The sequence below is a fragment of the Scyliorhinus canicula genome, chromosome 6, assembly GCF_902713615.1.
Source record: "Scyliorhinus canicula chromosome 6, sScyCan1.1, whole genome shotgun sequence".
NCBI classification, from domain to species: Eukaryota; Metazoa; Chordata; class Chondrichthyes; order Carcharhiniformes; family Scyliorhinidae; genus Scyliorhinus; species Scyliorhinus canicula.
In genome coordinates, this window is record NC_052151.1 from 177614227 (window position 1) to 177641355 (window position 27129).

General features: G+C 51.2%; 1 protein-coding gene across 2 annotated transcripts in view; it reads right to left on the minus strand.

Moving 5' to 3' along the window:
* The window catches only part of LOC119967674 (transient receptor potential cation channel subfamily A member 1-like), a 311686-nt gene extending 285438 nt beyond the window's left edge, over positions 1-26248 (minus strand). Inside the window, exons 1-2 of one of the 2 annotated variants that reach the window (XM_038800496.1) lie at positions 26144-26248; positions 23553-23630 (exon numbers count right to left, since the gene is read on the minus strand). In XM_038800496.1, the coding sequence (XP_038656424.1) occupies positions 23553-23591 (39 nt within the window). In that variant the 5' untranslated portion in view covers positions 23592-23630; positions 26144-26248. The remainder of the gene's footprint in view (positions 1-23552; positions 23631-26143) is intronic. The other variant, XM_038800495.1, reaches the window with a different exon arrangement.
* Positions 26249-27129: the final 881 nt, after the last annotated feature.

The following is a 27129-nucleotide window of genomic DNA, read 5'->3' on the forward strand; positions in this document are numbered from 1 at the left end:
AAGGATACACTCACTATACATGACGGCATAGTACTAAAGGCAAGGGTTTATGTGGTCCCCACCGAGGTCAGTAATCAGCTAATAAACCAGATCCATGACGGTCACGGACATCAGGGGATAGACACTACCATTGCCCATTTATAAACTTTGTGCTGGTGGCCTGAATTGAAGAGCGACGTCACCCATTATGTTGCGAACTGCCTCATTTACGCCCAAAACAATCTCGATGGTTATGCAAAAAAGGGACAATTAAGACACAGGCGTCCTGTAGAAGGCCACTGGGCAAACCTGCAAATTGATTACATTGGACCCGTCCTACCCTGCAGAAATGGTTTAAAATATGTTCTGGTCGTCATCGATACCTTTACTAAATGGGTCGAAGCCTTTCCCACCCGCTCCAACACAGCAAAAGCTACAGCTAAAATTCTGACCCATCAAATATTCACGCGCTGGGGTCTTCCACGCAGCATTGAGTCAGACCAAGGCACCCACTTCACCGGCAGGGTAATGCAAAACGAGACTTCCGGTTGCGGCTATGTGGAGCTAAGCCGCACGTTCGGCACTCCTGCTATTTAGGGACTTTTGGGCCGTTTCGAGGGCCCCAAACGGCGCTGTTTCTATGCATCCTGGTGGGGGAAGGTGCCTGGAAGAACTTGCCCCACATTATCTGGTGAAAAAGGCTACAGTAACGCCCCCAAAAAAAGGGAGAAAAAAAACAAAATGGCGGCCGGCGCTCCCGCTATTTAAGGACTTTTGGGCCGTTTTGAGGGTTCCAAACAGTGCTGTTGCTACGTATCCCGGTGGGGGAAGGTGCCTGGAAGAACTTGCCCCACACTATATGGTGAAAAAGGCTGCAGTAACTCCCCAAAAAAAACGGGGGAAGAAAAACAAAATGGCGGCCGGCGGAACACCCGAGGACTGGTGGAAGTGGGCACAGGAGCAACAGGCCTCGCTCCTACGTTGTTTTGCTGAGCTGAAGGCTGAGCTGCTGGACTCCATGAATGCAACTACGGCCAAGCTGCTTGGGACCCAGGCGGCACAGGAGGAGTCTATTCGGGAGTTGCAGCGGCAGGTCATTGAAAGAGAGGAGGAGGCCGTGGTCCTCGTTGGGAAAGTGGAGTTGCACGAGGCACTTCATAAAAAGTGGCAGGACCGCTTGGAGGAGCTGGACGTTCGCACGAGGCGAAAGAATCTGAAGATCCTGGGCCTGGCGGAGGGGCTGGAGGGGTCGGATCTCCCGGCGTATGTGACCACGATGTTGAGCTCGTTGATGAGAGCGGGGTCCTTCCATTTTCCCCTGGAGCTCGAGGGAGCGCACAGAGTGATGGCCAGGAGGCCCAAGGCAGGTGAGCCCCCGAGGGCGGTGCTGGTGCGGTTCCACCGATTCAGTGACCGGGAGTGTGTGCTGCGCTGGGCCAAGAAAGAGAGGAGCAGTAAATGGGAGAATTCGGTAGTGAGGATCTACCAGGACTGGAGTGCGGAGGTGGCTAAGCGGCGGGCCGGGTTCAACCGAACGAAGGCGGTGCTTCATGCAAAGCAGGTCAGGTTTGGAATGCTGCAGCCTGCGCGCCTGTGGGTGACATACAAGGACCGGCACCATTACTTCGAGTCCCCGGAGGAGGCGTGGGCCTTTGTACAGGCGGAGAAGCTGGACTCGAACTAGGGCCTGGGGACATACTTTGGCCGCCGTTGTTTCCGCTGTGGCTGTTTTGTTCCAACTGTTTCAACTTCGACATGTGTGTTATGTATGCTGGTTTTCTGTTTGCTCTGGTTACGGGTGGGTTTGTTTGTTGAGCATGATTGTGGGTTAGGTGGGGAGTGTTGGGGGTTTGTGTTCTATATGTTCTCTTCTGTACGGGGCTGGGGATTGAGGAGAAACTGGATTTTGGGGAACTGCGTCAGAAGTTCCCGTAACAGCCTTCCCGAACAGGCGCCGGAATGTGACGACTAGGGGCTTTTCACAGTAACTTCATTGAAGCCTACTCGTGACAATAAGCGATTTTCATTTTCATTTTCAGAAGGGTGGGGTGTGGCAGTGTGAAAGCACGGGCTTTCCTCTGGTTTCCCGCGCTGCGGGGCAGGGGGGTGGAGCTTGCGGTGGGGGCGGGGCCTCTACGGGTCTTTTTTCCCGCGCTGCAGCAATGCCAAGGAGGTGTGGCAAGAGGGGGATGACCCCAAGCCGGGAGGGGATAGGTTTTGGCGGGAGCTGCCGGGGTCAGCAGAAGTCAGCTGACTCACGGAAGTACCATGGAGGGTGCGTCGCGGCTAGGAGGGGTCCTAGCCTGGGAGGGGGGGGGGGGGGGGGCCGGGTTGCTGCTGGAACGACTAGGAAGGAGCCGATGGGGGCCGGGGGGGAAGAGGAGAGGCGCTGTCGCCATGGGGAACGGGTCGAGCAGGGTGTGCTGGCCTGGGGCGAACATCTGCCAAGCTATGGCTAGTCGGCGGGGGAGGGGGGCGGGTTGCCCTCTGATCCGGCTGATTACCTGGAACGTGAGGGGGCTGAACGGGCCGGTTAAGAGAACCAGGGTGTTCTCCCATTTAAGGGGGTTGAAGGCGGACGTGGCTATGCTCCAGGAGACTCACCTGAAGGTGGCGGACCAGGTCCGTCTGAGGAAGGGGTGGGTGGGGCAGGTTCATCATTCAGGATTGGATGCGAAGAACCGGGGGGTGGCGATTCTAGTGGGGAAGAGGGTGGCGTTTGAGGCGACTGAGGTGGTGTCGGACAAGGAGGGCAGATACATCATGGTGAGGGGTAGGCTGCAGGGAGAGAAGGTGGTGCTGGTGAACGTATATGCCCCGAATTGGGATGATGCTGGCTTCATGAGGCGATTGTTGGGCCGCATCCTGGACCTGGAGGCAGGGGGCCTGATCATGGGGGGAGATTTTAACACAGTGCTGGATCCCACACTGGACCGGTCCAGTTCAAGGACGGGTAGGAGACCGGCGGCGGCCAAAGTGCTGAGGGGATACATGGACCAGATGGGAGGGGTAGATCCCTGGAGGTTTGGGAGACCGAGAGCGCGGGAGTATTCCTTTTTCTCTCACGTCCATAGGGTTTATTCCCGGATAGACTTTTTTGTCCTGAGCAGGGGATTGATCCCGAGGGTGCAGGATGCCGAGTATTCGGCCATAGCGATTTCGGACCATGCCCTGCACTGGGTTGATCTGGAGATGGGGGAGGCACGGGACCAGCGCCCGTTCTGGCGCCTGGATGTGGGGATGCTGGCGGAGGAGGAGGTGTGTAAGAGGGTTCGGAGAAGCATTGAGGAGTATCTGGATACCAACGATACGGGGGAGGTCCAGGCGGGATGGTTTGGGAGGCTCTGAAAGCAGTGATCCGGGGGGAGCTGATCTCCATCCGGGTCCACAGGGAAAGGAGGGAGAGGAAGGAGAGGGAGAGGCTGGTGGGAGAGCTTCTGGAGGTGGACAGGAGATATGCGGAGGCACCGGAGGAAGGGTTGCTGGGAGAACGGCGCAGGTTGCAGGCCAATTTTGACTTGTTGACCACCAGAAAGGCGGAGACACAGTGGAGAAGGGCGCAGGGCGCGGTATATGAGTATGGAGAGAAGGCGAGCAGGATGTTGGCGCATCAGCTCCGTAGGCGAGACGCGGCTAGGGAAATTGGGGGAGCGAAGGATGGGGGTGGAAATGTAGTGCAGAAGGGGACAGAAGTAAACGGGGTCTTTAGGGACTTTTATGAGGGATTGTACCGGTCGCAACCTCCGAGGGGGAGAGAGGGGATGGAGAGCTTCATGAACAGGCTACGTTTCCCAAGGGTTCAAGAGAGGCTGGTAGAGGGGCTGGGGGCGCCGATAGAGTTGGAGGAGCTAGTCAGGGGGATCGGGCAAATGCAGTCAGGTAAGGCCCCGGGGCCGGACGGGTTCCCGGCAGAATTTTACAAAAAATATGCGGACCTGGTGGGCCCCCTGTTGGTGCGAGCCTTCAATGAGGCGTGGGAGGGGGGGGCTTTGCCCCCGACGATGTCCCGGGCACTGATCTCTTTGATCCTAAAACGGGATAAGGACCCCTTGCAGTGCGGATCATATAGGCCTATCTCGCTCCTTAACGTAGACGCTAAGTTGCTGGCGAAGATCCTGGCTACCAGGATAGAGGATTGTGTGCCAGAGGTAATTCATGAAGATCAGACAGGATTTGTCAAGGGGCGGCAGCTCAACACGAATGTGCGGAGACTGCTCAATGTTATCATGATGCCGGCAGTGGAAGGGGAGGCGGAGATAGTGGTGGCGCTGGACGCAGAGAAAGCGTTTGATAGAGTTGAGTGGGGGTACCTGTGGGAGGTGCTGGAGAGGTTTGGATTTGGGGAGGGATTCATCAAATGGGTGAGGCTGCTTTACGCGGCGCCGATGGCGAGTGTAGTCACAAATGGAAGGAGATCGGAGTATTTTAGGCTTTATCGTGGGACCAGGCAGGAGTGTCCCCTGTCCCCCCTGCTCTTTGCACTGGCGATTGAACCGCTGGCCATGGCGTTGAGGGAGTCAGGGAAGTGGAGGGGTCTGGTGCGGGGTGGGGAGGAGCACCGGGTATCGCTGTATGCGGACGACCTGCTGTTATATGTGGCGGACCCAGAGGGGGGAATGCCGGGGGTGATGGAGCTGTTAGCGGAATTTGGGGGCTTCTCGGGCTATAAGCTGAATTTAGGAAAGAGCGAGGTATTTGTAGTGCACCCGGGAGATCAGGAGGAGGGAATTGGGAGGCTCCCCTTCGGGAGGGCAGTGATGAGTTTCAGGTACCTGGGGGTGCAGGTGGCCAGGAGTTGGGGGGCTCTTCATAAGCTTAACTTCACCAGACTAGTGGAACAGATGGAGGAGGAATTTAAAAGGTGGGACATGGTGCCACTATCGCTGGCGGGCAGAGTGCAATCCGTCAAAATGACGGTTCTCCCGAGGTTCTTGTTCCTCTTCCAGTGCTTGCCCATCTTTATCCCTAGGGCCTTTTTTAAAAGGGTGACCAGCAGCATCATGGGATTTGTTTGGGCGCATGGCACCCCGAGGGTGAAGTGGGTCTTCTTGGAGCGGAGTAGAGATGGGGGGGGGCTGGCGTTGCCCAACCTCTCGGGGTACTACTGGGCGGCCAACGTGTCAATGGTGCGTAAGTGGGTGATGGAGGGGGAGGGGGCAGCATGGAAACGGATGGAGAGAGCGTCCTGTGGGGATACAAGCCTGGGGGCCCTGGTAACGGCGCCGTGGCCGCTCCCTCCCACGAGGTATACCACGAGTCCGGTGGTGGCGGCTACCCTCAAGATTTGGGGGCAGTGGAGGCGACACAGGGGAGAAGTGGAGGGCTCAATGGAGGCTCCGTTAAGGGGGAACCATAGGTTCGTCCCGGGAACATGGCTGGGGGATTTCGGGGATGGTATAGAGCGGGCATTAGACAGCTGAGGGACCTGTTTATCGACGGAAGGTTTGCGAGCCTGTGGGAGTTGGAGGAGAAATTTGGGCTCCCGCCGGGAAACATGTTTAGATATCTGCAGGTAAAGGCATTCGCTAGACGGCAGGTGGAGGGATTCCCTGCGCTCCCCGCGAGGGGGGTGAGTGACAGGGTGCTCTCGGGGGTCTGGGTCGGGGAGGGGAAGATATCCGATATCTACAAGCTTATGCAGGAGGTGGAAGAGGCGTCAGTAGAGGAGCTGAAAACTAAGTGGGAGGGGGAACTGGGGGAACAGATCGAAGACGGGACATGGGCTGATGTCCTGGAGAGGGTAAATTCTTCCTCCTCGTGTGCGCGGCTTAGCCTCATCCAATTCAAGGTGCTGCATGGGGCCCACATGACTGGGACGAGGATGAGTAGGTTCTTTGGGGGTGAAGATAAGTGTGTCAGGTGCTCGGGGAGTCCAGCGAACCATGCCCATATGTTCTGGGAATGCCCGGCATTGGAGGAGTTCTGGAAGGGGGTGGCGAGGACGGTGTCATGGGTGGTGGGATCCAGGGTCAAGCCAGGATGGGGACTCGCGACCTTTGGGGTTGGGGTAGAGCCGGGAGTGCAGGAGGCGAAAGAGGCCGGTGTGCTGGCCTTTGCGTCCCTAGTAGCCCTGCGAAGGATTTTGCTACAGTGGAAGGACGCGAGGCCCCCAAGCGTGGAGACCTGGATCAATGACATGGCGGGTTTCATTAAGCTTGAGAAGGTTAAATTCGCCCTGAGAGGATCGGTGCAAGGGTTCTTTAAATGGTGGCAACCTTTCCTCGACTTTCTGGCTCAACGATAGGGTACTGGGACAGTAGCAGCAGCAACCGGGGAAGGGGGGGGGGGGGGGGGGGGGGGAACGTTGATTATGTTGGCTTATTTTATTTAAATTTGATTTATTTAATTTTAATTTATGGTTAAGTTCTCTTGTTGGGGGGGGTGGGGGGAGTGTGATACATGTGATGTTACGGTATGGGGGGAATTGTGGGTGTTATGGGGCTGTTAGTTGCATATTACTGCTTTTTGCTATACTTGTTATATTTTTATATTTTCTGTAAAATATTCCAATAAAAATTATTTTTTAAAAAAAGGGTAATGCAAAACGTAATGGCAATATTTGGAATTCAACTAAATTTTCATATAGCATACCACCCACAGTCCAGTGGCATCGTCGAGCGCATGAATCACACTTTATAATCAATCATTCGGAAAACGGTGCAGCAAAACACCACTTGGGACACAGTACTTCCCTTCGCCCTCATGTTCATTAGGAACACGATTACTAGCTCCACAGGCTTTACCCCCCCACACACTTATGACTGGCAGACCCATGAAAGGAATTGAGTATTTACTAGGACTTGATTTGGCCAATCCCTCAGTAACCGCCCTCACCCACGAAAAAGCAGTGCAACAGGTCACAGAGAACATTAAAGCGGCACAACTGGCTGCTGCTGTCCAACTAGATGCTAGTAAAGCCTACTTTGACAAAAAGGTCCACCCCATAGAATATACAGTCGGCCAGCAAGTTATGATCTCGTTGTACAACCCAAGCTCCTTCCTATCCCCTAAATTTGCAGGTCGTTTTGTCATTTCAGACAAAGTAAACCCCTCCGTTTACAAGATAGCGTACCCTAACGACAAGACTGGTTGGTTCCACATCAATCAACTCAAAACGTAGGGAGCTCAATGTAATCTCACCCGTCACGTCAACTTGGCAACAGGAGAGGATGACGCCCCGCCCACTGACCAACCACTCCCCCCTCATGACAACACCATTCCCATAGCCCAGCCCACACAGGCTGCCTTCACACTTGAACTTGGCTCAGATGATGACCTCCTGACCTTAACAGTAACCCTGACAACTTGCTCGATCTCTCGCACAGCGGCCCCGCAACGTTCTAGACCCCCTACGGGACACCGACCCACTGGAGACAAATGATTGGCTTGACTCTCCCCACACCAATGACTTACTTCACTTCGGCTCCATGACTGCCTGGCGCCCACCACCGATTTATCCGCACTCACCTTGCAGCTCCGTGACCACAGACCATAACCCTCCACTATGGCACCATGATCCTACTCGCACACCGGTGCACAATGACGGATCAGACAATTCACAGGCCCACGCGGCACACAGCACGCCTACTGTCATGAACCTACAGACGTGAGTATGGCAGCCAGGAGACGTGGATGATTCAGGGAATGAGCCTCTTTTGGGGAATTTACAGAACAGCTGAGGCATGCACTGTTCTAAGCAGATACCTGAGGGGTCCAGATGATGACCAGCGGACACCTAATAAGAATTCAGGTGTCCAATTTCTGATGGAGCCTGCCCACCTTCTTCTTCCGCAATCTTTCTTTCTTTTTCAACCCCTGGTTTTAATTCACGTCGGCTCGACACACGCCTCAAACTCATATATGTACATTGCAGAATTCACACTCGGTAGGAATCCTACGTCGGCAAGACGGAAAATCAAACACATACATGAAGATTGCCGAATTACCGGTTCAGTACGACTCACACGTCGGCGACATACCGAATAAAATTCATACAAGTACACCGCAGAATTCACGATTCAATACGAGGACACCCAAATTAAATTCATAGCAGTACACCGCAGAATTGCCACCCGCAATATAGTACACCGCCAAATTGTCATTTTGCACAGAATCCCACCCACATGAACACACACTCTTCTCGTTCTCCACAGTCACTCAGGTAGGGAGACACGACACTGATCCCCGCCCTGCCTGAGGACTCCAAAGCTGGTCAAGTAAAGCTCAGGTAGTGGAGAAACGGCATTTCCCCCGCCCTACCAGGGGATCCCACACATTCGTCACCCGTCGCAGCCCATACGCACCTCATGGCATCTCCAAGCTCTCTGGAATGGTTTACAGCACACTACCTTGACCTGGGCAGGTCTTAATCTTCACTTCAACTCTGACTCTCTACCTTAAGGTTGGTTGTGGGATGAACCCTTATCTCTTCAACTCTTTTTTATCTAGACAGCTTTGGGTCGTCCCCACATGCTATTTACACTTAAACACACAACAGTTGTTGATCACTGTTCCAAACACTGAATTCCTCTGTGCTTCTGGGACGAAATTTTATAAAACTGGCCACCCAAAAATTTGGCTGGTTAAGCAAAAGCGTCAACCACCCATGGTTGTGAATAAAATGGAGGCTGGTCGGAGAAATTGTCCGCCCACTCCATGCATCAGCCAGACAGGCTGAGAGAAACACATTCTTGATTTTCAGCGCTTTACTTTAAATTTCTGGTCTCTCTCCTAAACTTATTTAAAACAAAAAATGGGGGAGTCACACACGTTGACAATCAATTATAACAGGTAATTGGAGCAAGGGAGAGAGAGAAATAAATGCAGATGTTAAATAAGGGTAATAACACAATATTATGCTTGATCCCCTAGGAATACATGGACGACAGACAAAACTACAGAATGAATCCAGGAACAATGCTCATCGTACACCTGATGATCGGAGCCACCGGACTCAATTTACAGGATAATCTAACTGCACATGACAACGTAAAACCTTTACCGTTACACTCAGGGTACCTATGGTTTGCACCACCTAGTGCAGGAGAATGGGAGGATGGCACTTTATGGATGAACCCCGACATAAGCATCCTATTCAGGTGTAATAATTAAAGGGCACTGTACAAAAGGCCCAACGGGAAATGGGACCACATCTGCATGCTACATCAGCAAAACCGGAAAAGGGGATTGGTGGGAACTTATTAACGAAGGATGTCCCGAAATTGGATGTTTAAAGAGAAGCCCAGGGAAAGGATTGGGAATCAGACAAAATTGCCCCGGGACACTCACTAAAGCTAACTTGGTCTTGCACAGAATCAGGATAGGACATAAGCCAGGCCCAAACACTACCACCCAACAAACCAAGACCACCAGTCAGGATACCACACAACTGTTAGAAAACGACACCAAAACCCCCACCAGGTGGGACGACAAATTGAACCCGCCTCTCCTACATAGTCGAGGCTCTCCTCCTGATTGAGGTTATATTATCGTCCTCACATGCCAGCTCCACAAACGGAAGGCAAAAGCCTCCCACCCACAGATATACAAGGTCCGAGCTCCCCTATTTGGAATTCAATAAGAAGGTGCGGTAAAAGAATGCCACGGGTCTGCCTGCCTGGTTTAGAGTGTTGCTCTCTACTTGAAAGGGTAGTGTCTCATCCACTGCATGCATCCCGGCCTTGGCTATGTCTGCTCTAATACGGGCGAAGGTATGTTGTGCCTCGGCCGTGAGGGAAAATTGAGTGGACTGTATCAGTGGGCGGGCCTTGTCCGCGTATTGTGGGACCCACTGGGCGTAGTACGAGAAGAACCCCAGGCAGCGTTTGAGGGCCTTGGGGCAGTGGGGAAGGGGGAGCTCCATGAGGGGCGCATGCGGTCGGGATCGGGCCCCAGGAGTCCGTTTCGGACTACGTAGCCGAGGATGGCCAAGCGGTTAGTGCTGAACACGCACTTCTCCTTGTTGTAAGTGAGGTTGAGGAGAGATGCGGTGTGGAGAAATTTGGCACGGTTGGCGTTGTGGTCCTGCTGGTCATGGCCGCAGATGGTGACATTATCTAAGTTCGGAAACGTGCCCTGCAGTCCGTACCGGTCAACCATTCAGTCCATTTCCCTTTGGAATACTGAGACCCCGTTAGTGACGCCGAAGGGAACCCTAAGAAATTGATAGAGGCGACCGTCCGCCTCAAAGGCAGTGTATGGACGGTCCGATTTGCGGATGGGGAGCTGGTGGTATGCGGATTTAAGGTCAATCGTTGAGAAGACCCGGTACTGCGTAATCTGGTTGACCATATCAGATATGCGAGGGAGGGGGTACGCGTCGAGCTGCGTGTACCGATTGATGGTCTGGCTGTAGTCCACAACCATCCTGTGTTTCTCCCCAATTTTAACCACTACCACTTGGGCTCTCCAGGGGCTATTGCTGGCCTCGACAATACCTTCCCAAAGCAGCCGCTGGACCTCGGACCTGATGAAGGCCTTGTCCTGGGCGCTGTACCGTCTGCTCCTGGTGGCGACGGGCTTGCAATCCACAGTCAGATTGGCAAAGAGGGAGGGAGGGTCAACCTTGAGGGTCATGAGGCCGCAAACGGTGAGTGGGGGTAGGGGCCCGCCGAATTTGAGGGTGAGACTCTGGAGGTTACATTGAAAATCCAGGCCCAGTAATAGTGTAGCACAGAGATTGGGGAGAACGTACAGGCGGAAACCGCTGAATTCAACGCCTTGCACGGTGAGGTTGACCACACGTAAACCTCGGATCGGGACAGAGTGTGATCCGGAGGCCAGGGAGATCCGCTGGTTGCGGCGGAGCAGCGCCTTACTGTGTCCGGGTGGATGAAGCTATCGGTGCTCCCGGAGTCTAGTAGGCAGGAGGTCGCGTGGCCGTTAATGAGCACCGTCGTCGAAGCGGTGGCCAAGTTGTGAGGACGGGACTGGTTCAGCATCATGGAGGCAAGCAGGGGGCGGTCGTCCGAGGAGTCCGATGAGGTGCGGCAGCGACCCGGGTCCGGCGGTCCAGTCCCGAGGGGGTGCCAAAATGGCGGCGATGGCGACGTCCGAAGGACCTGTGGGGGAGAAGATGGTGGCACCCATGCAGCGCACGTTGCAGGCACGGGGCAAGATGGCTGTGCCCATGCAGCGCACGTTGCGGGCGCGGGGTAAGATGGCGGCACCCACTGGCTGCACGTGGTCCTGGGGGGAGAAGATGGCGGCGCCCATGGTGCGCACGATATGGGGGCGGCGCAAGATAGCGTTGCCCACGGGCCGCACGTGGACCTGGGGGGAGAAGATGGCGGCGCCCATGGTGCACACGTTGTGGGGGCGGCGCAAGATGGCGGCGGCCATGGGCCGCACATGGACCTAGGGGGAGAAGATGGCGGCGCCATGGTGCGCACGTTGTGGGGGCGGCGCAAGATGGCGGCGCCCATGGGCCGCACGTGGACCTAGAGGAGAAGATGGCGCGCCCACTGGTCGCACGTGGCCCCGGGAGCAGAGGATGGCGGCGGCCATTGTGCGACCGGCTGAGGGAAGGGAGCGAAATCGGGTGGGCCGCGCGGCGAGCGGGGTAGGACTGGACATTACGAGAAGCGACCGTCATGGAGAGTGCTAAGGCTTTCGTCTCCTTTAGGTCGAGCGCAGCCCCTTCCAGCAGTCATTGCCGGATGGGGTCCGATGCAATCCCCGTCACGAATGCATCACGCATGAGGAGATTGGAATGTTCCGTGGCTGTGACGGCCTGGCAGCCGCAGTCCCGTAGCGGGATAAGGGCCCGCCAGAAGTCTTCAATCGACTCACTAGGTAGTTGTACGTGAGTGGCGAGTACATGCCTTGCAAATGGAGCGTTCGTCTTCTGAACGTAGTTTTCTTTAAGGAGGTCCATGGCGCCTGCGTAATTTGGCACATCCTGTATCAGCGGGAACACGCTGGAGCTCAACCTTGAGTAGAGAACCTGGATTTTCTGAGCTTCCGTCGGCTCGGGGGTCGCTGAGTTGATATAGGCCTCAAAGCAAGCCAGCCAGTGATTAAAGTCCTTTCTGGCGTTTGGCGAGTGCGGATCCAGCTGCAAGCGATCTGGTTTGATCCTGATGTCCATGATGCGGAAAATCTAACTGTAATAAATTGATGCGCTATCAATCGTACTAAAGACTCAAATGGGTACAATAGAGGCTTTATTACAGTTAGATGTTTATCCTTCGACTGCAGCTGGTAGAATGGCTGCTCAGGAGAATGGCGGCTCCTTGTGGGCGGAGCTAGCCGGCAGGGACTACCGGCGAACCAGTAGTACAGGTACTACTGTAAATCCCCTGGTATAGGCACACACACAATTACACAGTGGATCGCCACATTCAGCAGGGGTGAATAAGGCGTTTATGGATTTCTATAGCAGGTTGTACAGGTCGGAACCCCCTACGGGGCCGGAGGGGATGAGGCACTTCTTGGAGGGGCTGAATTTCCCAATGGTGGACGGGGAAAGGGTAGCATGGCCAGGGGGCCCAACTGGGCTGGAAGAGACAATGAAGGGCTTGAAGGCCATGCAGGCGGGTAAGGCCCTGGGTCTGGATGGGTACCCAGTGGAGTTTTATAAAAGGTTCTTAGGGATATTGGGGCCAGTGTTGTTGAGGATGTTCAATGAGGCAAGGGAAAAATGGGCGCTGCGCCCGGCGATGTCACAGGCAACGATTTTGCTGATCCTTAAGCAGGACAAGAACTGTGTGGGTCCTACAGGTCGATCTCCCTGTTGAATGTAGATGCCAAGTTGCTGGCCAAAATCTTGTCCTCCAGGATTGAGGATTGTGTTCCGGACGTTATTGGGGAGGACCAGATGAGATTTGTTAAGGGTAGGCAGTTGGTGACCAATGTAAGAAGGCTGTTAAATGTGATCATGATGCGCCGGAAAGTAGGGAGGTGGAGGTAGTGATCGCAATGGATGCAAAAAAGGCTTTTGATCAGGTATAATGGGATTATCTGTGGGAGGTACTGGGACGGTTTGGATTTGGGTGGGGCTTTATTGACTGGGTCAGGTTACTGTATCAGGCTCCTGTGGCAAGTGTACGGACGAATAGGACAACTTCGGACTATTTTAGACTGCACCGGGAGAGGAGACAGGGATGCCCCCTCTCCCCACTGTTGTTTGCGCTGGCTATAGAACCAGCAATTGCTCTGAGGTCCTCAAGGGGCTGGAGTGGACTGGTCCAGGTGGGGGAGGGGTGGAGCACAGGGTTTTGCTCTGTGCGGATGATCTGCTTCTGTACGTTTCGGAACCCGGTGGAGGGGATGGAAGAAATCATGAAGATTCTGGGGGAATTCGGCCAGTTTTCGGGGTATAAGCTAAATATGGAAAAGAGTTAAGATGTTTGTGGTTCAGACGAGGAGACAGGAGGGGCGACTGGGAGAGCTGGCATTTAGGTCAGTAGAGGGTCATTTTAGGTACCTGGGCATGCAAATGACACGGGAATGGGACTGTCTACATAAACTGAATCTGGCTGGGAGGGTGCAAACAGTGAAAATGACGGTCCTCCAGAGATTCCTATTTGTATTTCAGTGTCTCCCCATCTTTCTTCCGCAGTCCTTTTTTAAGAGGGTCAACAGAGTGATCACGGGCTTCGTCTGGGCGGGCAAGACAGCGCGGGTAAGGAAGGTAATGCTTGCAGACGATAGAGGATGGTCTATGAGCAGACGCGTTGAGTAGAGTCAACGCCTCCGCAACATGTACCAGGCTCAGCCTGATACAGTTTAAGGTTGTTTACCGGGCTCACCGGGCTCACATGACAGTGGCCCGGATGAGCAGATTCTTCGGAGTGGAGAAAAGGTCCACATGTTTTGGACATGTCCGAAGCTTAGGGGAATTTGGCAGGGGTTTGTGGATGTCATGTCCAAGGTTTTAAAAATAAGGGTGGCACCGAATCCAGAGATGGCGATTTTCGGGGTATCAGAAGATCCGGAAATCTAGGAGGAGAAAGAGGCAGATGTTCTGGCCTTTGCTTCCCTGGTAGCCCGGAGACGGATACTATTGGCATGGGGGGATTCAAAGCCCCGAAGTCGGAGACCTGGCTATCGGACATGGCGAGCTATCTCTGTATGGAGAAAATCAAGTTCGCCTTGGGAGGTTCACGGTTAGGGTTCACCCTGTGGTGGCAACCGCTCATCGACTTCTTTGCGGAAAATTAATCGTCAGCAGATAGGGGGTGGGGGGAGTAGTTTAGATTAGAGTAAGGTGTCAATAAGGGTGGGAACTGTACGAAAGGTAAACGGCCTTTGCACTATGTTTATGGCTTCATGTATATTGTTTATTTTGTTGTTGTTACTTTACCAAAAGTACCTCAATTAAATGTTTATTAAAAAAATGGACTTCCGGTGACGGCGGGCGGGAGATAGCACAGGGGGAGGAAATGTCGAAGATCAGCAAAAAAGCTGCCGTGAAAAGAAGCGGCTGAAAGTCCATCGGGGACTGGATAGGTCACCGCGAGGTCAGTAAAGAAAATGGAGGCTGGAGCACCAGGAGAGGCCGCATTGCTTACGGCTGAAGAAATAACTAAGGTGATGGCCGTGGAAGTCGAAAGGCAGTTTACAAAACACATGGAGGCAATGAGGAAGGAGATGGGGGCGGTTTTCAAAGCTCTGGTGTAGGAAGCGATTACCCTCGTGAGGACGCCGGTGGCGAGCGCAGTGGCGGAGGTGCGGGAGCAAGGCGAGTCGCTGAAGGAAGTGGAAGAGACATTACTACAGTGATCAACTTACCTCGATTGGGAAGGAGATACGGAAAGTGATAAGAGTTCAACAACGATCTGCGAGGCAAAATGGAAGACCTGGAAAACAGATCCAGGCGACAGAATTTGAGGATTGTGGGGCTGCCCGAAGGAGTGGAAGGACCGAGGCCGACTGTGTATTTTGCCACAATGTTGGCTGTGGTGAATGTAATATGATAATTCACACTATGTCTTTGTAAGCGCAGTAGCGTATTCCGACCACTAGGGGGAGTAGCTCTGGGAATGCTCAGGAGCTTGTACAGGGCTCCCCCCTTGGCTCCACCCATGACTCCTCCCCCTAGTGCTGCTGTATAAATACCCTTGTCCAGAGTCAGCCTGCAGTTCACGGAGAGTTCATCAACGGGTAACAGGCTGGCTCTGTAGTAAGTCGATTAAAGCCTAGATTCATATCGGAAACACGTGTCTGGTGAATTGATGGTTCCACCATTGGTGAAACTATTGGGGGAGGGGGAGGATCCCTCCCGATATGAGCTGGATCGGGCTCATCGGTCATGGAGGCCTGTACCAAAGGCGAGTGAGCCGCCAAGAGTGGTGACTCTGTGCTTCCGTAGGTACAATGTAAAGGAGAAGGTCCTATGCTGGGCTGAGCAGAAGCGAGTGGTGCAATGGGCTGGAGTTGATATACGCGTATACCAGGACTATACGGTGGAGCTGGCGAGGAGGCAGGCTGCTTCAACTGGGTGAAGAGGGCACTGTTCATTAGCAATGTGGAGTGCGGCATTGTATATCCAGCGAAGCTGAGCATGCCCTACAAGTTCAAGGACTTTTATTTTGGGGCGGCGGAAGCAGTGGAGGCGTTTGCGAAGGCAGAAGGACTGTGGCAGAATTGAGAAATGGCCTCATGACTGTATTTTTTCCTGTTTTTTGTTTCACTGCGTGCTGGTGTATGGGCTATAGGAGCCAACGTTGTATATATTTGGACAAGGGAAGAAATGGGACTTTCAGCTGTCATGAGGGTTCTTTGGGGTGTGGGTGTGTATTCGGGGTTTGTGTGCTCAAGGGCACTTCTGGATTTTACCTGGGGCCAGGCAAGGGGGAAAGAGACACAGGCGGGGGGCCTCCATGCTGGCCAGTTTAATTCAGCCAGTGAACGGGGGTGAGGTGGAGGGAGGGGCTGCAGCCATCGGAGCCTGGGAGAACAGGGTCCGAGGGGTCTAGCCGGGGTGGAAAGTTGGGAGGAAGGATCCGAGGTTGGGGGGGGGAGGATTTTTACAAGAGGAAGTGGAGGGGAGGAGTTGGGGAAGGCGGGGGTTTACAACTCTTGGGTGTCATTTACGGTACTCTTCGGAGGTTGCTTGGCATTGAGTATCGTCCGGGGGGGCGAGGGAGGGGGGGGGGGGGGGGGCGGACTCTATAGGTTAATGGTGACCATGGGCGATTCCGGACTCCTTTCTCTTTTTCACCTTTGTTTTGTTTTCCACCGTGGGAGGGTTTGTTTTATTTGATGCATATAATGACAGGCGGGCCGTTGGTTGGGTGGTGGGAGGATGGGATCGTTGCTGATGTTAAGGGTATTGACTTTGTATCTGTTACCGTTTACTGCTTGTTGGTGGGGTGTAAATTTTGAAGGAAAATGTGAAAATGGAGAATAAAAACGGATGAGACCATCAATTCACGCGACACGTGGTTAGAAGTGAACAGTCGTCTTAATCGACTTACAACAGAGCCTGCTTGTGACGAGATGAACTCCAGATGAACTGGCAGGCAGGCTCTCAGCATCAACCTTTATACTTCCGGTTAAGGGGAGGAGCCATGGGCGGAGCCAAGGGCGGAGCCCAGTACAAGCTCCTCGTCTCCCCCTATGGGTAGAGCTGCGCAACTACACGTGATCCAATACAATATACAGGCCCAACACATAGAACATAGAACAGTACAGCACAGAACAGGCCCTTCGGCCCTCAATGTTGTGCCGAGCCATGATCACCCTACTCAAACCCACGTATCCACCCTATACCTGTAACCCAACAACCCCCCCTTAACCTTACTTTTATTAGGACACTACGGGCAATTTAGCATGGCCAATCCACCTAACCCGCACATCTTTGGACTGTGGGAGGAAACCGGAGCACCCGGAGGAAACCCACGCACACAGGGGGAGGACGTGCAGACTCCACACAGACAGTGACCCAGCCGGGAATCGAACCTGGGACCCTGGAGCTGTGAAGCATTTATGCTAACCACCATGCTACCCTGCTGCCCCATTTGTACATGTTGTACAATATAGAGTGGATTATTAGTATTTATAATTCACCACAAAAACATTTAACAAAAAATAGATAGAATGAAATAGGATGCTGCTGGTTTAAAATTTTTGTATTGTAAATAAGTTTGTTAAATGTATGAGCAAGCAGCATGAGAGTAGGTTAGCTTAGAAACGAACTGTCTTTAAATGAATTTAACTTGAAGATGAAATTTGTAGGTATTAATGATTTAACTTTGATGAATGTATGTAATAATGAATTAGTTCAGTAAAACTCTGCAATGCATTTAGGATAGAGTAGAGTAGGACCCAAATTGACCAACAGGTGACTGGGGAAAGCAAGGCGGATATGGGCTTCGCGTTCAAAATCAAGAGGATGGAAATGTGGCCATCTAAAATGGCCGCCCGCAAAGGATAATGGGAATTGTGGTCAGGTTGGGACATAGACGGTACACAGCCCCTGTGTATTGTGCAGAGGGAAACCAGACCTAATGGAAACTCACACCTGCTAAAGGTCAATCACCGATTTCCCCAGGTCAATGGGACACAGGTCGAAACATAGAAGGACGAGCCGCAGCCGAGACAAACCTGACGACTTCCAGCTGCCACACGTGAGGATCCAGATAAAGGCCTTATCTAACCTGCACAGAGCCGGTCACTTGGAAGTTAAGTAAAGGTCATTTCAGTTGTTAGATGTAGTTTAATAAGTAGCCACATGTAGTTTATTACACATAGAACCAAACCTGTGTTTAATAATAATCTACAATTTAACTAATATACTGATTGTGTGGTCATTTGTCCAATACAATGAACGTACTCGTGTCTTGTGGTTCAGATAAAAGAGCAACAATAGGTTGAAGCCACCTGGGTGGATCGGGAGATGCAGGAATTCCTGGATGGTTTGGAATACCCGGGGTTGTGGGAGGGGGACAGGGACATATTGGATGGGGCGATAGCGGAGCAGGAGATAAAAGATGCGATTGGGAGGATGCAGTCGGGTAAGGTAGCAGGGCCAGATGGGTTTCTGGTGGAGTATTGCAAGAAATTTAAAGATAAGTTGACGCAACTGATAGTGGGTATGTTTGAGGAGGCAATAGGAAAGTTGGTGTTGCCACAGACTTTGGCAGGCATCAATCTCCTAGTTGCTCAAGAAGGATAAGGTTCTGACAGCATGTGGGTCATACAGGCCCATATCACTTTTAAATGCGGATGCAAAGGTGTTGCCGAAGATATTGGAGGGTAGGCTGGACCTGTGCCTCCTGAAGATGATAGGGGAAGATCAGATGGGGTTTGTGAAGGGGATGCAGCTCTTTTCGAACATTAGTAGGGTATTGAACGTGGTTACGGCACCGGCAGAAGGGAGGGAGATAGAGGTGGTTGTGGCATTGGACGCCGAGAAGGCGTTTGACCTAGTAGAGTGGGGGTAATTGAAGACAGTTCTGGAGCGGTTTGAGATTGGGCCACGATTGAGAGATGTAGATTGAGTACGGATGCTGTATAGGGAGCAGAGGGCGAGTGTCCGCACGAATAACATGAATTTGGGATATTTTGCTCTGCATCGTGGGACCAGGCAGGGATGTCCTCTGTCCACCCTGTTGTTCGCGCTTGCGATTGAACCGTTCGCCATCGCGTTAAGGAGTTCGGAGATGTGAAAAGGGATAGTTCGGGGGAGAAAAGGGATAATTCTTTCTATGCGGACAACTTGTTGTTGTATGTATCGGGACCGAGTAGGTTGATGGGGGGCATATTGGAGTTGCTTCGAGTACTTGGTTCTTTTTCGGGATATAAACTAAATTTAGAGAAAAGAGAATATTTTGTGGTGTGTCAGCCAGGGGTGAGGGGTTATCATTCCGCAGGGCGGGGACTCATTTTAGTTAACTGGGGGTGCAGTTGGCATAGGATTGGGGGGGGGGGCTCCATAGGTATAACATTACTCATTTGGTGGAGAGGGGAAAATGGATCTGACAAGGTGGGATGGTCTCCCTCTGTCACTGGCAGGTGACAGGCAATTACAGGCAATTAAAATGAACATGCTGCCACAATTCTTGTTTATTTTCCAATGCCTGCGATCTTCCTGCCAAAGGCATTTTTCCATGAGGTTGAAAAGATGATTATCTCGTTTAAATGGGTGGGGGTGGAGGGGAAGTTGGCCAGGATTAAGATGGTGCTGTTGCAGAGAGGACGGCAATCAGGGGGGGGTTGGGTCTTCCGAATTTACCATATTATGACATAGAACATAGAATTTACAGTGCAGAAGGAGGCCATTCGGTCCATCGAGTCTGCACCAGGTCTTGGAAAGAGCACCCCACCCAAGCCTACACCTCCACCCTATCCCCACAACCCAGTTACCCCACCCAACACGAAGGTCAATTTTGGACACTAAGGGCAATTTATCATGGCCAATCCACCTAACCTGCACATCTTTGGACTGTGGGAGGAAACCGGAGCACCCGGAGGAAACCCACGCACACACGGGGAGAACATGCAGACTCCGCACAGACAGTGACCCAAGCCGGGAATCGAACCTGGGACCCTGGAGCTGTGAAGCAATTGTGCTAACCACTATGCTACCGTGATGCCCCTTACTGTGCGGCAAACACGGAGAGGTTGAGGAGCTGGGTTAGAGGGGGGAACTCCCAGTGGATTATAATGGAGGAGAGTCTGTGTAGGGGGTCGGGGATGAGGACGTTGGCAACAGCGCCACTCCTGATGGCCCCAGGGAAATACTTAAGGTGTCCGGTAGTAGTAGCGGCATTGAAAATCTGGAGGCAGTTGAGCCAGCACTTTAGGCTGAGGGTGGGATCAAGGGAAATGTCAATTCGGGGGAATCACAGATTTGAGCCAGGGAAGTGGGATGGGAGTTTTAGGAGATGGGAGGAGAAGGGAGTCAGGGCACTAAAGGATTTGTTTCTGGGGGGACGGTTTGTTGGTCTGAAGGAGCTGGAGGCGAAAAATGGATTGGGGCGGGGGAAATGTGTAGGTATATGCAGGTCAGAGCTTTCGGGTGGTGCCAGCCTCCACATTGTTGGAGGAGGTGCTGACGACAGGGGGAATGGAGAAGGGGGTGGTGTCAGCGATTTATGGGGTGAATCTGGGAGAAGTGAATGGACTGTTGGAAGGGATTAAGACAAAGTGGGAGGAAGAGTTGGGAGAGGGTATGGAGGAGGGGTTGTGGTGTGAGGTGTTTTGGAGGGTAACTGCCTCAACTTTGAACGCGATGTTGGGGCTGATAGAGCTGAAGGCGATGTATAGGTCACACCTCACAAAGGCAAGGATGAGCCAACTCTTTGAGGGATTAGAGGATGTTTGTGAGCGTTGCAGGGTGGGGGGGCCCACAACCACGTGCATATGTTTGGCCCTGTTCAAAGCAGATGAGGTATTGGAGGGAGGTTTTCAGGGTAATTTCAACGGTAGTATATGTGAGGCTTGAGCCGTGTCCTCTGGAGGCCATATTCGCGTTATCGAATCGGCCGAGGTTGGATGCGGGTGCGAAGGCAGATTCTGCTGGGGTGGAGGTCAGTTTCTCCACCCTGTGCCCTGGCGTGGCAGGGGATCTGTTGGAGCTTTTAACACTCGAAGGTAAAGTTTGATTTGTGGGGAAGGATGGAAAGGTTCCATAATTCATGGGCTTTGTTCATTATGCACTTTTAAGAATTGGATGAGATCGAAAATTGGGGGGCAGTGGGGTGGGACAGGGGGGTTGGACTGTTTATTTTCTTGGTGACTATGTATGGGCGGATGGTTGATTCCCGATTCCTTTTCTTTGATGTTTGTATTTAAAATATTGGGGGTTGGTGGGAGGAAGGGATTGTTGACCAGGGGTTTGACATTGTACTTGTTACTGTTGATTGTTTGTTCGGGGGTGTAAATCTGGATGAAAATGCAAAAAAGGAGAATAAAAATATATATTTTTAAATAAAATGTTTCTTTGAAAAATGATGGATTCCAAGACTGTACCAAAGTAACATCAACGGTTTCATCTACTTGTGAAATCTGCTCTCCGACTTTAAATCTATTCATTGCGATTGTCTGTTTAACTCTGAACACTTTGTTTACTCTTCCTTGATTTTTTTCTGAACAATACTTTTGTCTCTGTTCACTTAACTCCAGTCATCTTAAACTTTCTTTCTATCCCAATTCCATGCTTATCTAGACTGTATCTTGTACTTTAAGAAGGCTGCCTCTTTGCAGCTGCCATCCTGTCCAGTCTTTCTTCTGGCAGGATTAAGTGACATTCACTCCGTTACTAAGCTAGACTTGCTTCTACTATTTATTCTTCACGCCCTAGCCCCCTGCTGAGCACAACACAGACACAGTTAGAATTGAACATTCTCCATGTGTCTGTTTGGGTCTCACCCCCACAACGCAAAGGTGTTCAGGGTGGGTGGATTGGCTATGCTAAATTACCCCTTAATTGGAAAAGAAAGATTCGGACTCAAGGGGGGGGGAGGGGGGGGGACTGAGATTAGACCCCTTAAAGCCGGATAGCTAGGATAACACTAGATTCGCTCAATATACGGGGCAGCAGGGTAGCATGGTGGTTAGCATAAATGCTTCAACAGCTCCAGGGTCCCAGGTTCGATTCCCGGCTGGGTCACTGTCTGTGTGGAGTCTGCACGTCCTCCCACTGTGTGCGTGGGTTTCCTCCGGGTGCTCCGGTTTCCTCCCACAGTCCAAAGATGTGCGGGTTAGGTGGATTTGCCATGCTAAATTGCTCGTAGTGTCCTAATAAAAGTAAGGTTAAGAGGGGGGGTTGTTGGGTTATGGGTATATGGTGGATACGTGGGTTTGAGTAGGGTGATCATGGCTCGGCACAACATTGAGGGCCGAAGGGCCTGTTCTGTGCTGTACTGTTCTATGTTCTATGTTCTATAAGCTAGTTTATTGAAGATTGAAACTAATCATAGAAAGTATATCCAGTAATCATTATTAACCACCAATTATGTATTCTTAGAACATAGCAGCAAAAAATTAAACTCTTGCTAATAGTAATGGCCGCATTGCATGGTGGGATTTAAGCTAGCTAACTTGACCATTGACCGCATTCCTAGGACAGACAGACAGAAATAATGTGGTCAGCAATAATACAGCCAGCTCAATAAACAGTTATTAACAGCCGCTCCAGTATCCTGTGTTCAAACAGACAATAGCACGGGCGGGAGCATTGATAAGAGAAATGGGAGTACAGGAGAGCAAAAGACAGCAGATGCAAGGGTTTTGAAAAACAACAGATGGCCAGGGAACAGAATGGGCTAAATCATGAGCTGATCACCGGCATCATCAGCAGTCATCATGCTGCCTAAAGTAAAATTCACTGGTCAATGTAAAATCAACAGCTACAAGGATTGGATCGAGTCCAACTGGGGTGGGCTACTGATTTTTGGAAATTATATAATTGTTGAACCTAAAGCAATGTAAAGCAGAGTGGTTTTGACGTTTATCCAAATCAATCTCCTTCATATGCTGACCAAGCTAGAAAAATAAAGCCGTCTTAATCAGAGTTGCTGTCTCCACAGGCCTCTGTGTTTAGCAGTGCCGTAACTAAGAGGGAAGATCCCTACATAAAAGCCAGCTCAATACTCAGTCCCTGAAAACGGTCCTATACGTACTTCAAATTTAATTTAAACATTTAAAATTTAAAAACATATTGGTCCAGAAAACCGTCACATACACACTCCAGGAATTCCTCCTCTACGGTATTGTTACTCATTTGATTTACCCAATCTATATGCAGATTAAAGTCATCTATAATTACAAATGTTGGGGCTTTTCACAATAACTTAATTGAAGCCTGCTTGTGACAATAAGCGATTATTAATATTAGATGTTGCTTCATTGCATGCATCTCTGCCGGAATTCCTGTTAAATGCCAGTTTGCCGGTCTACATATAATCCCACTGATATCCTTTTTCCCCTTGGGTTTCTCAGATCAATCCATACAAATTACACAGCATCGGAGTTAATATCCTTCCTCACTATTGTGTCATTTGTCTGTCCTTCTGAAAAACTAAATACCGCTGGATGTTCAGTACTGTGTTTTAGTTAATAAATTTATCACGTTTACTTATTTACCTTCCAGCAGTAATTTTGCAATAAAGCAACTTTAAAAAAAATTTTAGAGTACCCAATTCATTTTTTCCAATAAAGGGGCAATTTAGCTTGGCCAATCCACCTACCCTGTATATCTTTGGGTTGTGGGGGCGAAACCCACGCAATCACAGGGAGAATGTGCAAATTCCACACGAACAGTGGCCCAGAGCCGGGATCAAACCTGGGACCTCAGTGCCGTGGGGCAGCTGTGCTAACCACTGCGCCACCGTGGTGCCCAAACCAACTTTTAAAACATAAAGATAAAAGCGAATTACTGCAGATGCTGGAATCTGAAACAAAAACAGAAAATATGTGACAATCTCAGCAGGTCTGCAGCATCTGTGGTGAGAGAAAGGGAGGTAACATTTTGAGTCTTGATGACTCTTTGTCAAAGTTTGACTGCTGCGTTATTTTTAAATTGAACCACTCAAATTAGAAAGGAAATACATACACACAAATTCTTAGCTCATGGATCATTTTGAACAAATGTCTTTTACGTGGCCATTGTTGTTTATACTTACATTTTTATTGGTGAATACTTTCAACAACCAACCCAACATCTTCCTAAAGCCCAGCACCGCCTGCAAACTGATAGAAACCTGCAAAACCATCAATGACAAAAATTTGGAGCGTTTAGTGGCCACGTTACTCAGTAAAAAAATGTTATAATATTTACCTCAGACTCAAAGCCCTCTGATGTAGCAACGGTGCTGGGCAACGCACGTTGGAGGGCTCCCGTTCGGGAACGGCATTGTCGGGGATTGACGTCCGGTCCTAGGGGCAGCGAAGGCGGTAAAGGGCAGGAGAAAGCACAAAGAAGGGATATGTCGAGGACCAGTAAAAAAACTGCCGTGAAAACAGCTGAAAGTCCGTCGGGGAGTAGAAAGGCACCGCGGGGTCGGTAAAGAAAATGGAGGCTGGAGCACCAGGGGAGGCAGCATTGCTTACTGCGGTGATGGCTGCGGAATTCGAAAGGCAGTTTACAAAATACATGGAGACAATGAGGAAGGAGATGAGGGAGGTTTTGAGTGTGCTGGTGGAGGAGGCGATTTCCCTGGTGACGACGGCGGTGGCAAGCGCAGTGGCGGAAGTGCGGAAGCAAGGGGAGGCGCTGAAGGAAGTGGAGGAGACATTATTGCAGCACGGCGATCAACTTACCTCGATGGGGAAGGAGATGCGGAAGGTGCTGGAGGTTAACAAGGATCCGCGAGGAAAAATGGAAGACCTGGAAAACAGATCCAGGCAACAGAATTTGAGGATTGTGGGGCTGCCCGACGGAGTTGAAGGGCCAATGCCAACTGAGTATTTTGCTGCAATGCTGACGAAACTGCTGGGGGAGGGGGAGGATCCCTCCCGACATGAACTGGATCGGGCTCAGCGGTCGTGGAGGCCTGTACCAAAGGCGAGTGAGCCGCCAAGGGTAGTGACTCTGTGCTTCCGTAGGTAGTGTGAAGGAGAAGGTCCTGTGCTGGGCCAAGCAGAAGCAGGTGGTGCAGTGAGCTGGAGCTGGTATGCGTGTATACCAGGACTTTACGGCGGAGCTGGCGAGGAGGCGGGCTGCTTTCAACCGGGTGAAGAGGGCACCGTACATTAGCAAGGTGCAGTGCGGCATTGTATATCCAGCAAAGCTGAGGATGACTTACAAGCTCAAGTACTTTTATTTTGGAACGGCGGAAGCAGCGGAGGAGTTTGCAAAGGCAGAAGGACTGTGGCAGAACTGAGAAATTGATAAATGGCCATGTGCCGATGTAACCTCAGGATTGTATTTTCTTCATTTTTTTGTTTCACTGCATGCAGGTGTATGGGCTAAAGGAGCCAATGTTGTATACATTTGGACAAGGGAAGTGATGGGACTTTCACTTGAAGTGAGGGCTCTTTGGGGTGTAGGTGGATATGCGGGGTTTGTGTGCTAAAAGGGGATTCCTAGGGCCAGGCAAGGGACCCGGGCGGGGGCCTTCATGCTGGCCGGTTTAAGCCGGCAAGTGAACGGGAGTGAGGTGGGGGGAGGGGCAGCGGCCATAGGAGCCTGGCAGAACAGGGTCCGGGTGGTCTCGCCGGGGTGGAAAGTGGGGGGGGAAGGAACCAAGGTTGGGGGGGGGGGCGGGAGGAGTTTTGCAAGAGGCAGTGGACAGGAGGAGTTGGAGACGGGAGAGTGGGGAGGGCGTTTACAACTCTTGGGTATCATGTACTGCAGTCTTTCAGAGGTTGGACGGCGTTGGGGGGGGGGGGGGGGGGTGAAGGGGACTCTATGGTGACCATGGACTCCTTTTTTCTTTTTCTCCTTTGTTTTTTGTTTCCACCGTCGGAGGGTTTGTTTTATTGGGTGCATATATTGACAGGTGGGCCGTTGTTTGGGGTGGTGGGAGAATGGGATCGTTGATATTGTTAAGGGGATTGATTTTGTATTTGTTACTGTTTACTGTCTGTGGTTAGGGTGTAAATTTTGAAGGAAAATGTGAAAATGGAGAATAAAAACATTTATAAAAAAAGGTGCTGGGCAATACACTCTGGACCCAGTAAGCAGGACCTCTACCTAATGGCCTCTACCTTGAGCCACTCACCCAATACCTGAATGGTTACCTTAACCCTTACATTCCCAAGCTTTACATTCTAATTTACAATGGTTATCACAGCCTCAACACCCTAAACGCCAATCCCAAACCAAATCTTGACACCAATTTAGCTCTTATCACATCGGTACTGTAAACAAACTCCCCCACCCCGAGATTTACCTTAACGCCAGCCCCTAATCCTAAACGAAACACAGCACAATCCTTAGCCCAACAGGTTTATTTGGAATGACGAGCTTTCGGAGAGTAGCTCCTTCATCAGGTTAGCCCAACCGTAAAGACCGATTCCCCAATCCTAATGTACCCCTAATCCTTTCCCCAACGCCAACCCTTAATCCAGCCATACCAACCGCGCCATCAATCCTTACCCCCAACGGTGTCCCTTCCCTAACCCCGTCACCATCCTCTAATTCATAATCCTGGTTTCTGTAGCATCACGCTTTAACCCCTGACCCTAAAGTTAGAATCCCTTACTTTTAATCTGCCTTTATCCTAACTCCTACAAAAAAAGTCTGAGATGTCAATGGCTGTGGAGGGCTAACCTGTCACTGGTGCACGTCCCTGTGGCTTCCCCTTCACCCGCTGCGGCTGGACGCCGGCCGAATGCCGTTGGACCGGGAGCTCGAGCGCGTCCTGGGGCGGCGGCGGCCGTTGGCCCCCCGCGCGAGTCTTTTCTGCAAACTGCCCGACTTCATCTTTCGGGCAAAAAAAATTGCAAAGCAAATCGAGTTCATCCATTTGCTGAGCTTCTGATTTGAATTGGCAAAACGTTGTTGAATCAAGTCATTGATTTCCTTGCTCAAGTCGAGGTGGGTGGGGGGGGGGGGAGGTCTTGAGTTGTAAAATTAATATCACCCACCCCTCGCCCGTGCAAATTTAGAGGACTTTGTACTTCTTTCAAACGGTGCAAATCAAATGACTGCCTTGCTTTTGGTGTCAGTGCGTTTATCTAATTCAAGTAAAATTAAATTACGAATTTAATTTAATTACGCATTAAATTACGAGTGCCAGTCATGCCACGCCGCCAGGCTTTTTTGGAAAGATCGCGCGGTTAAATTGCACCGCCAGTTTATTCTTTTTCCCTCATGTTTTCTATTTAACTGAATCCCCGCTCATGTTGCCAACCCTGCAGGAATGGCCACAAGTCTCCAGGAATTTAAGATCAATCTTGAGCACACTACTGTGTGAAACCCTGGAGAAATATAGAGACATTTTTAAAAACATTTTTTTCATTTTCTTTCAATATTTCTCGTTACCAGACATTAAAATATTGAAATGGGTGGGGGGGGGGGGGCGGCTACGACTGCTGACAGTCGAGCTCCATGACTCTTCGTGCAAGTGATTTTGACCCAGCTTGGGGCAAGTCATATGATGTAATGTAGAAGGACCATTTAGATCTGAAACGTTGACTATGTCTCCACAGATGCTTTCAGAACTGATGAGATTATCCAGCATTTTCTGTTTTTATTTCAGATTCCCAGAATCTGCACTATTTTGCTTTTATGCAATGAAACCTCCCGGAACACTT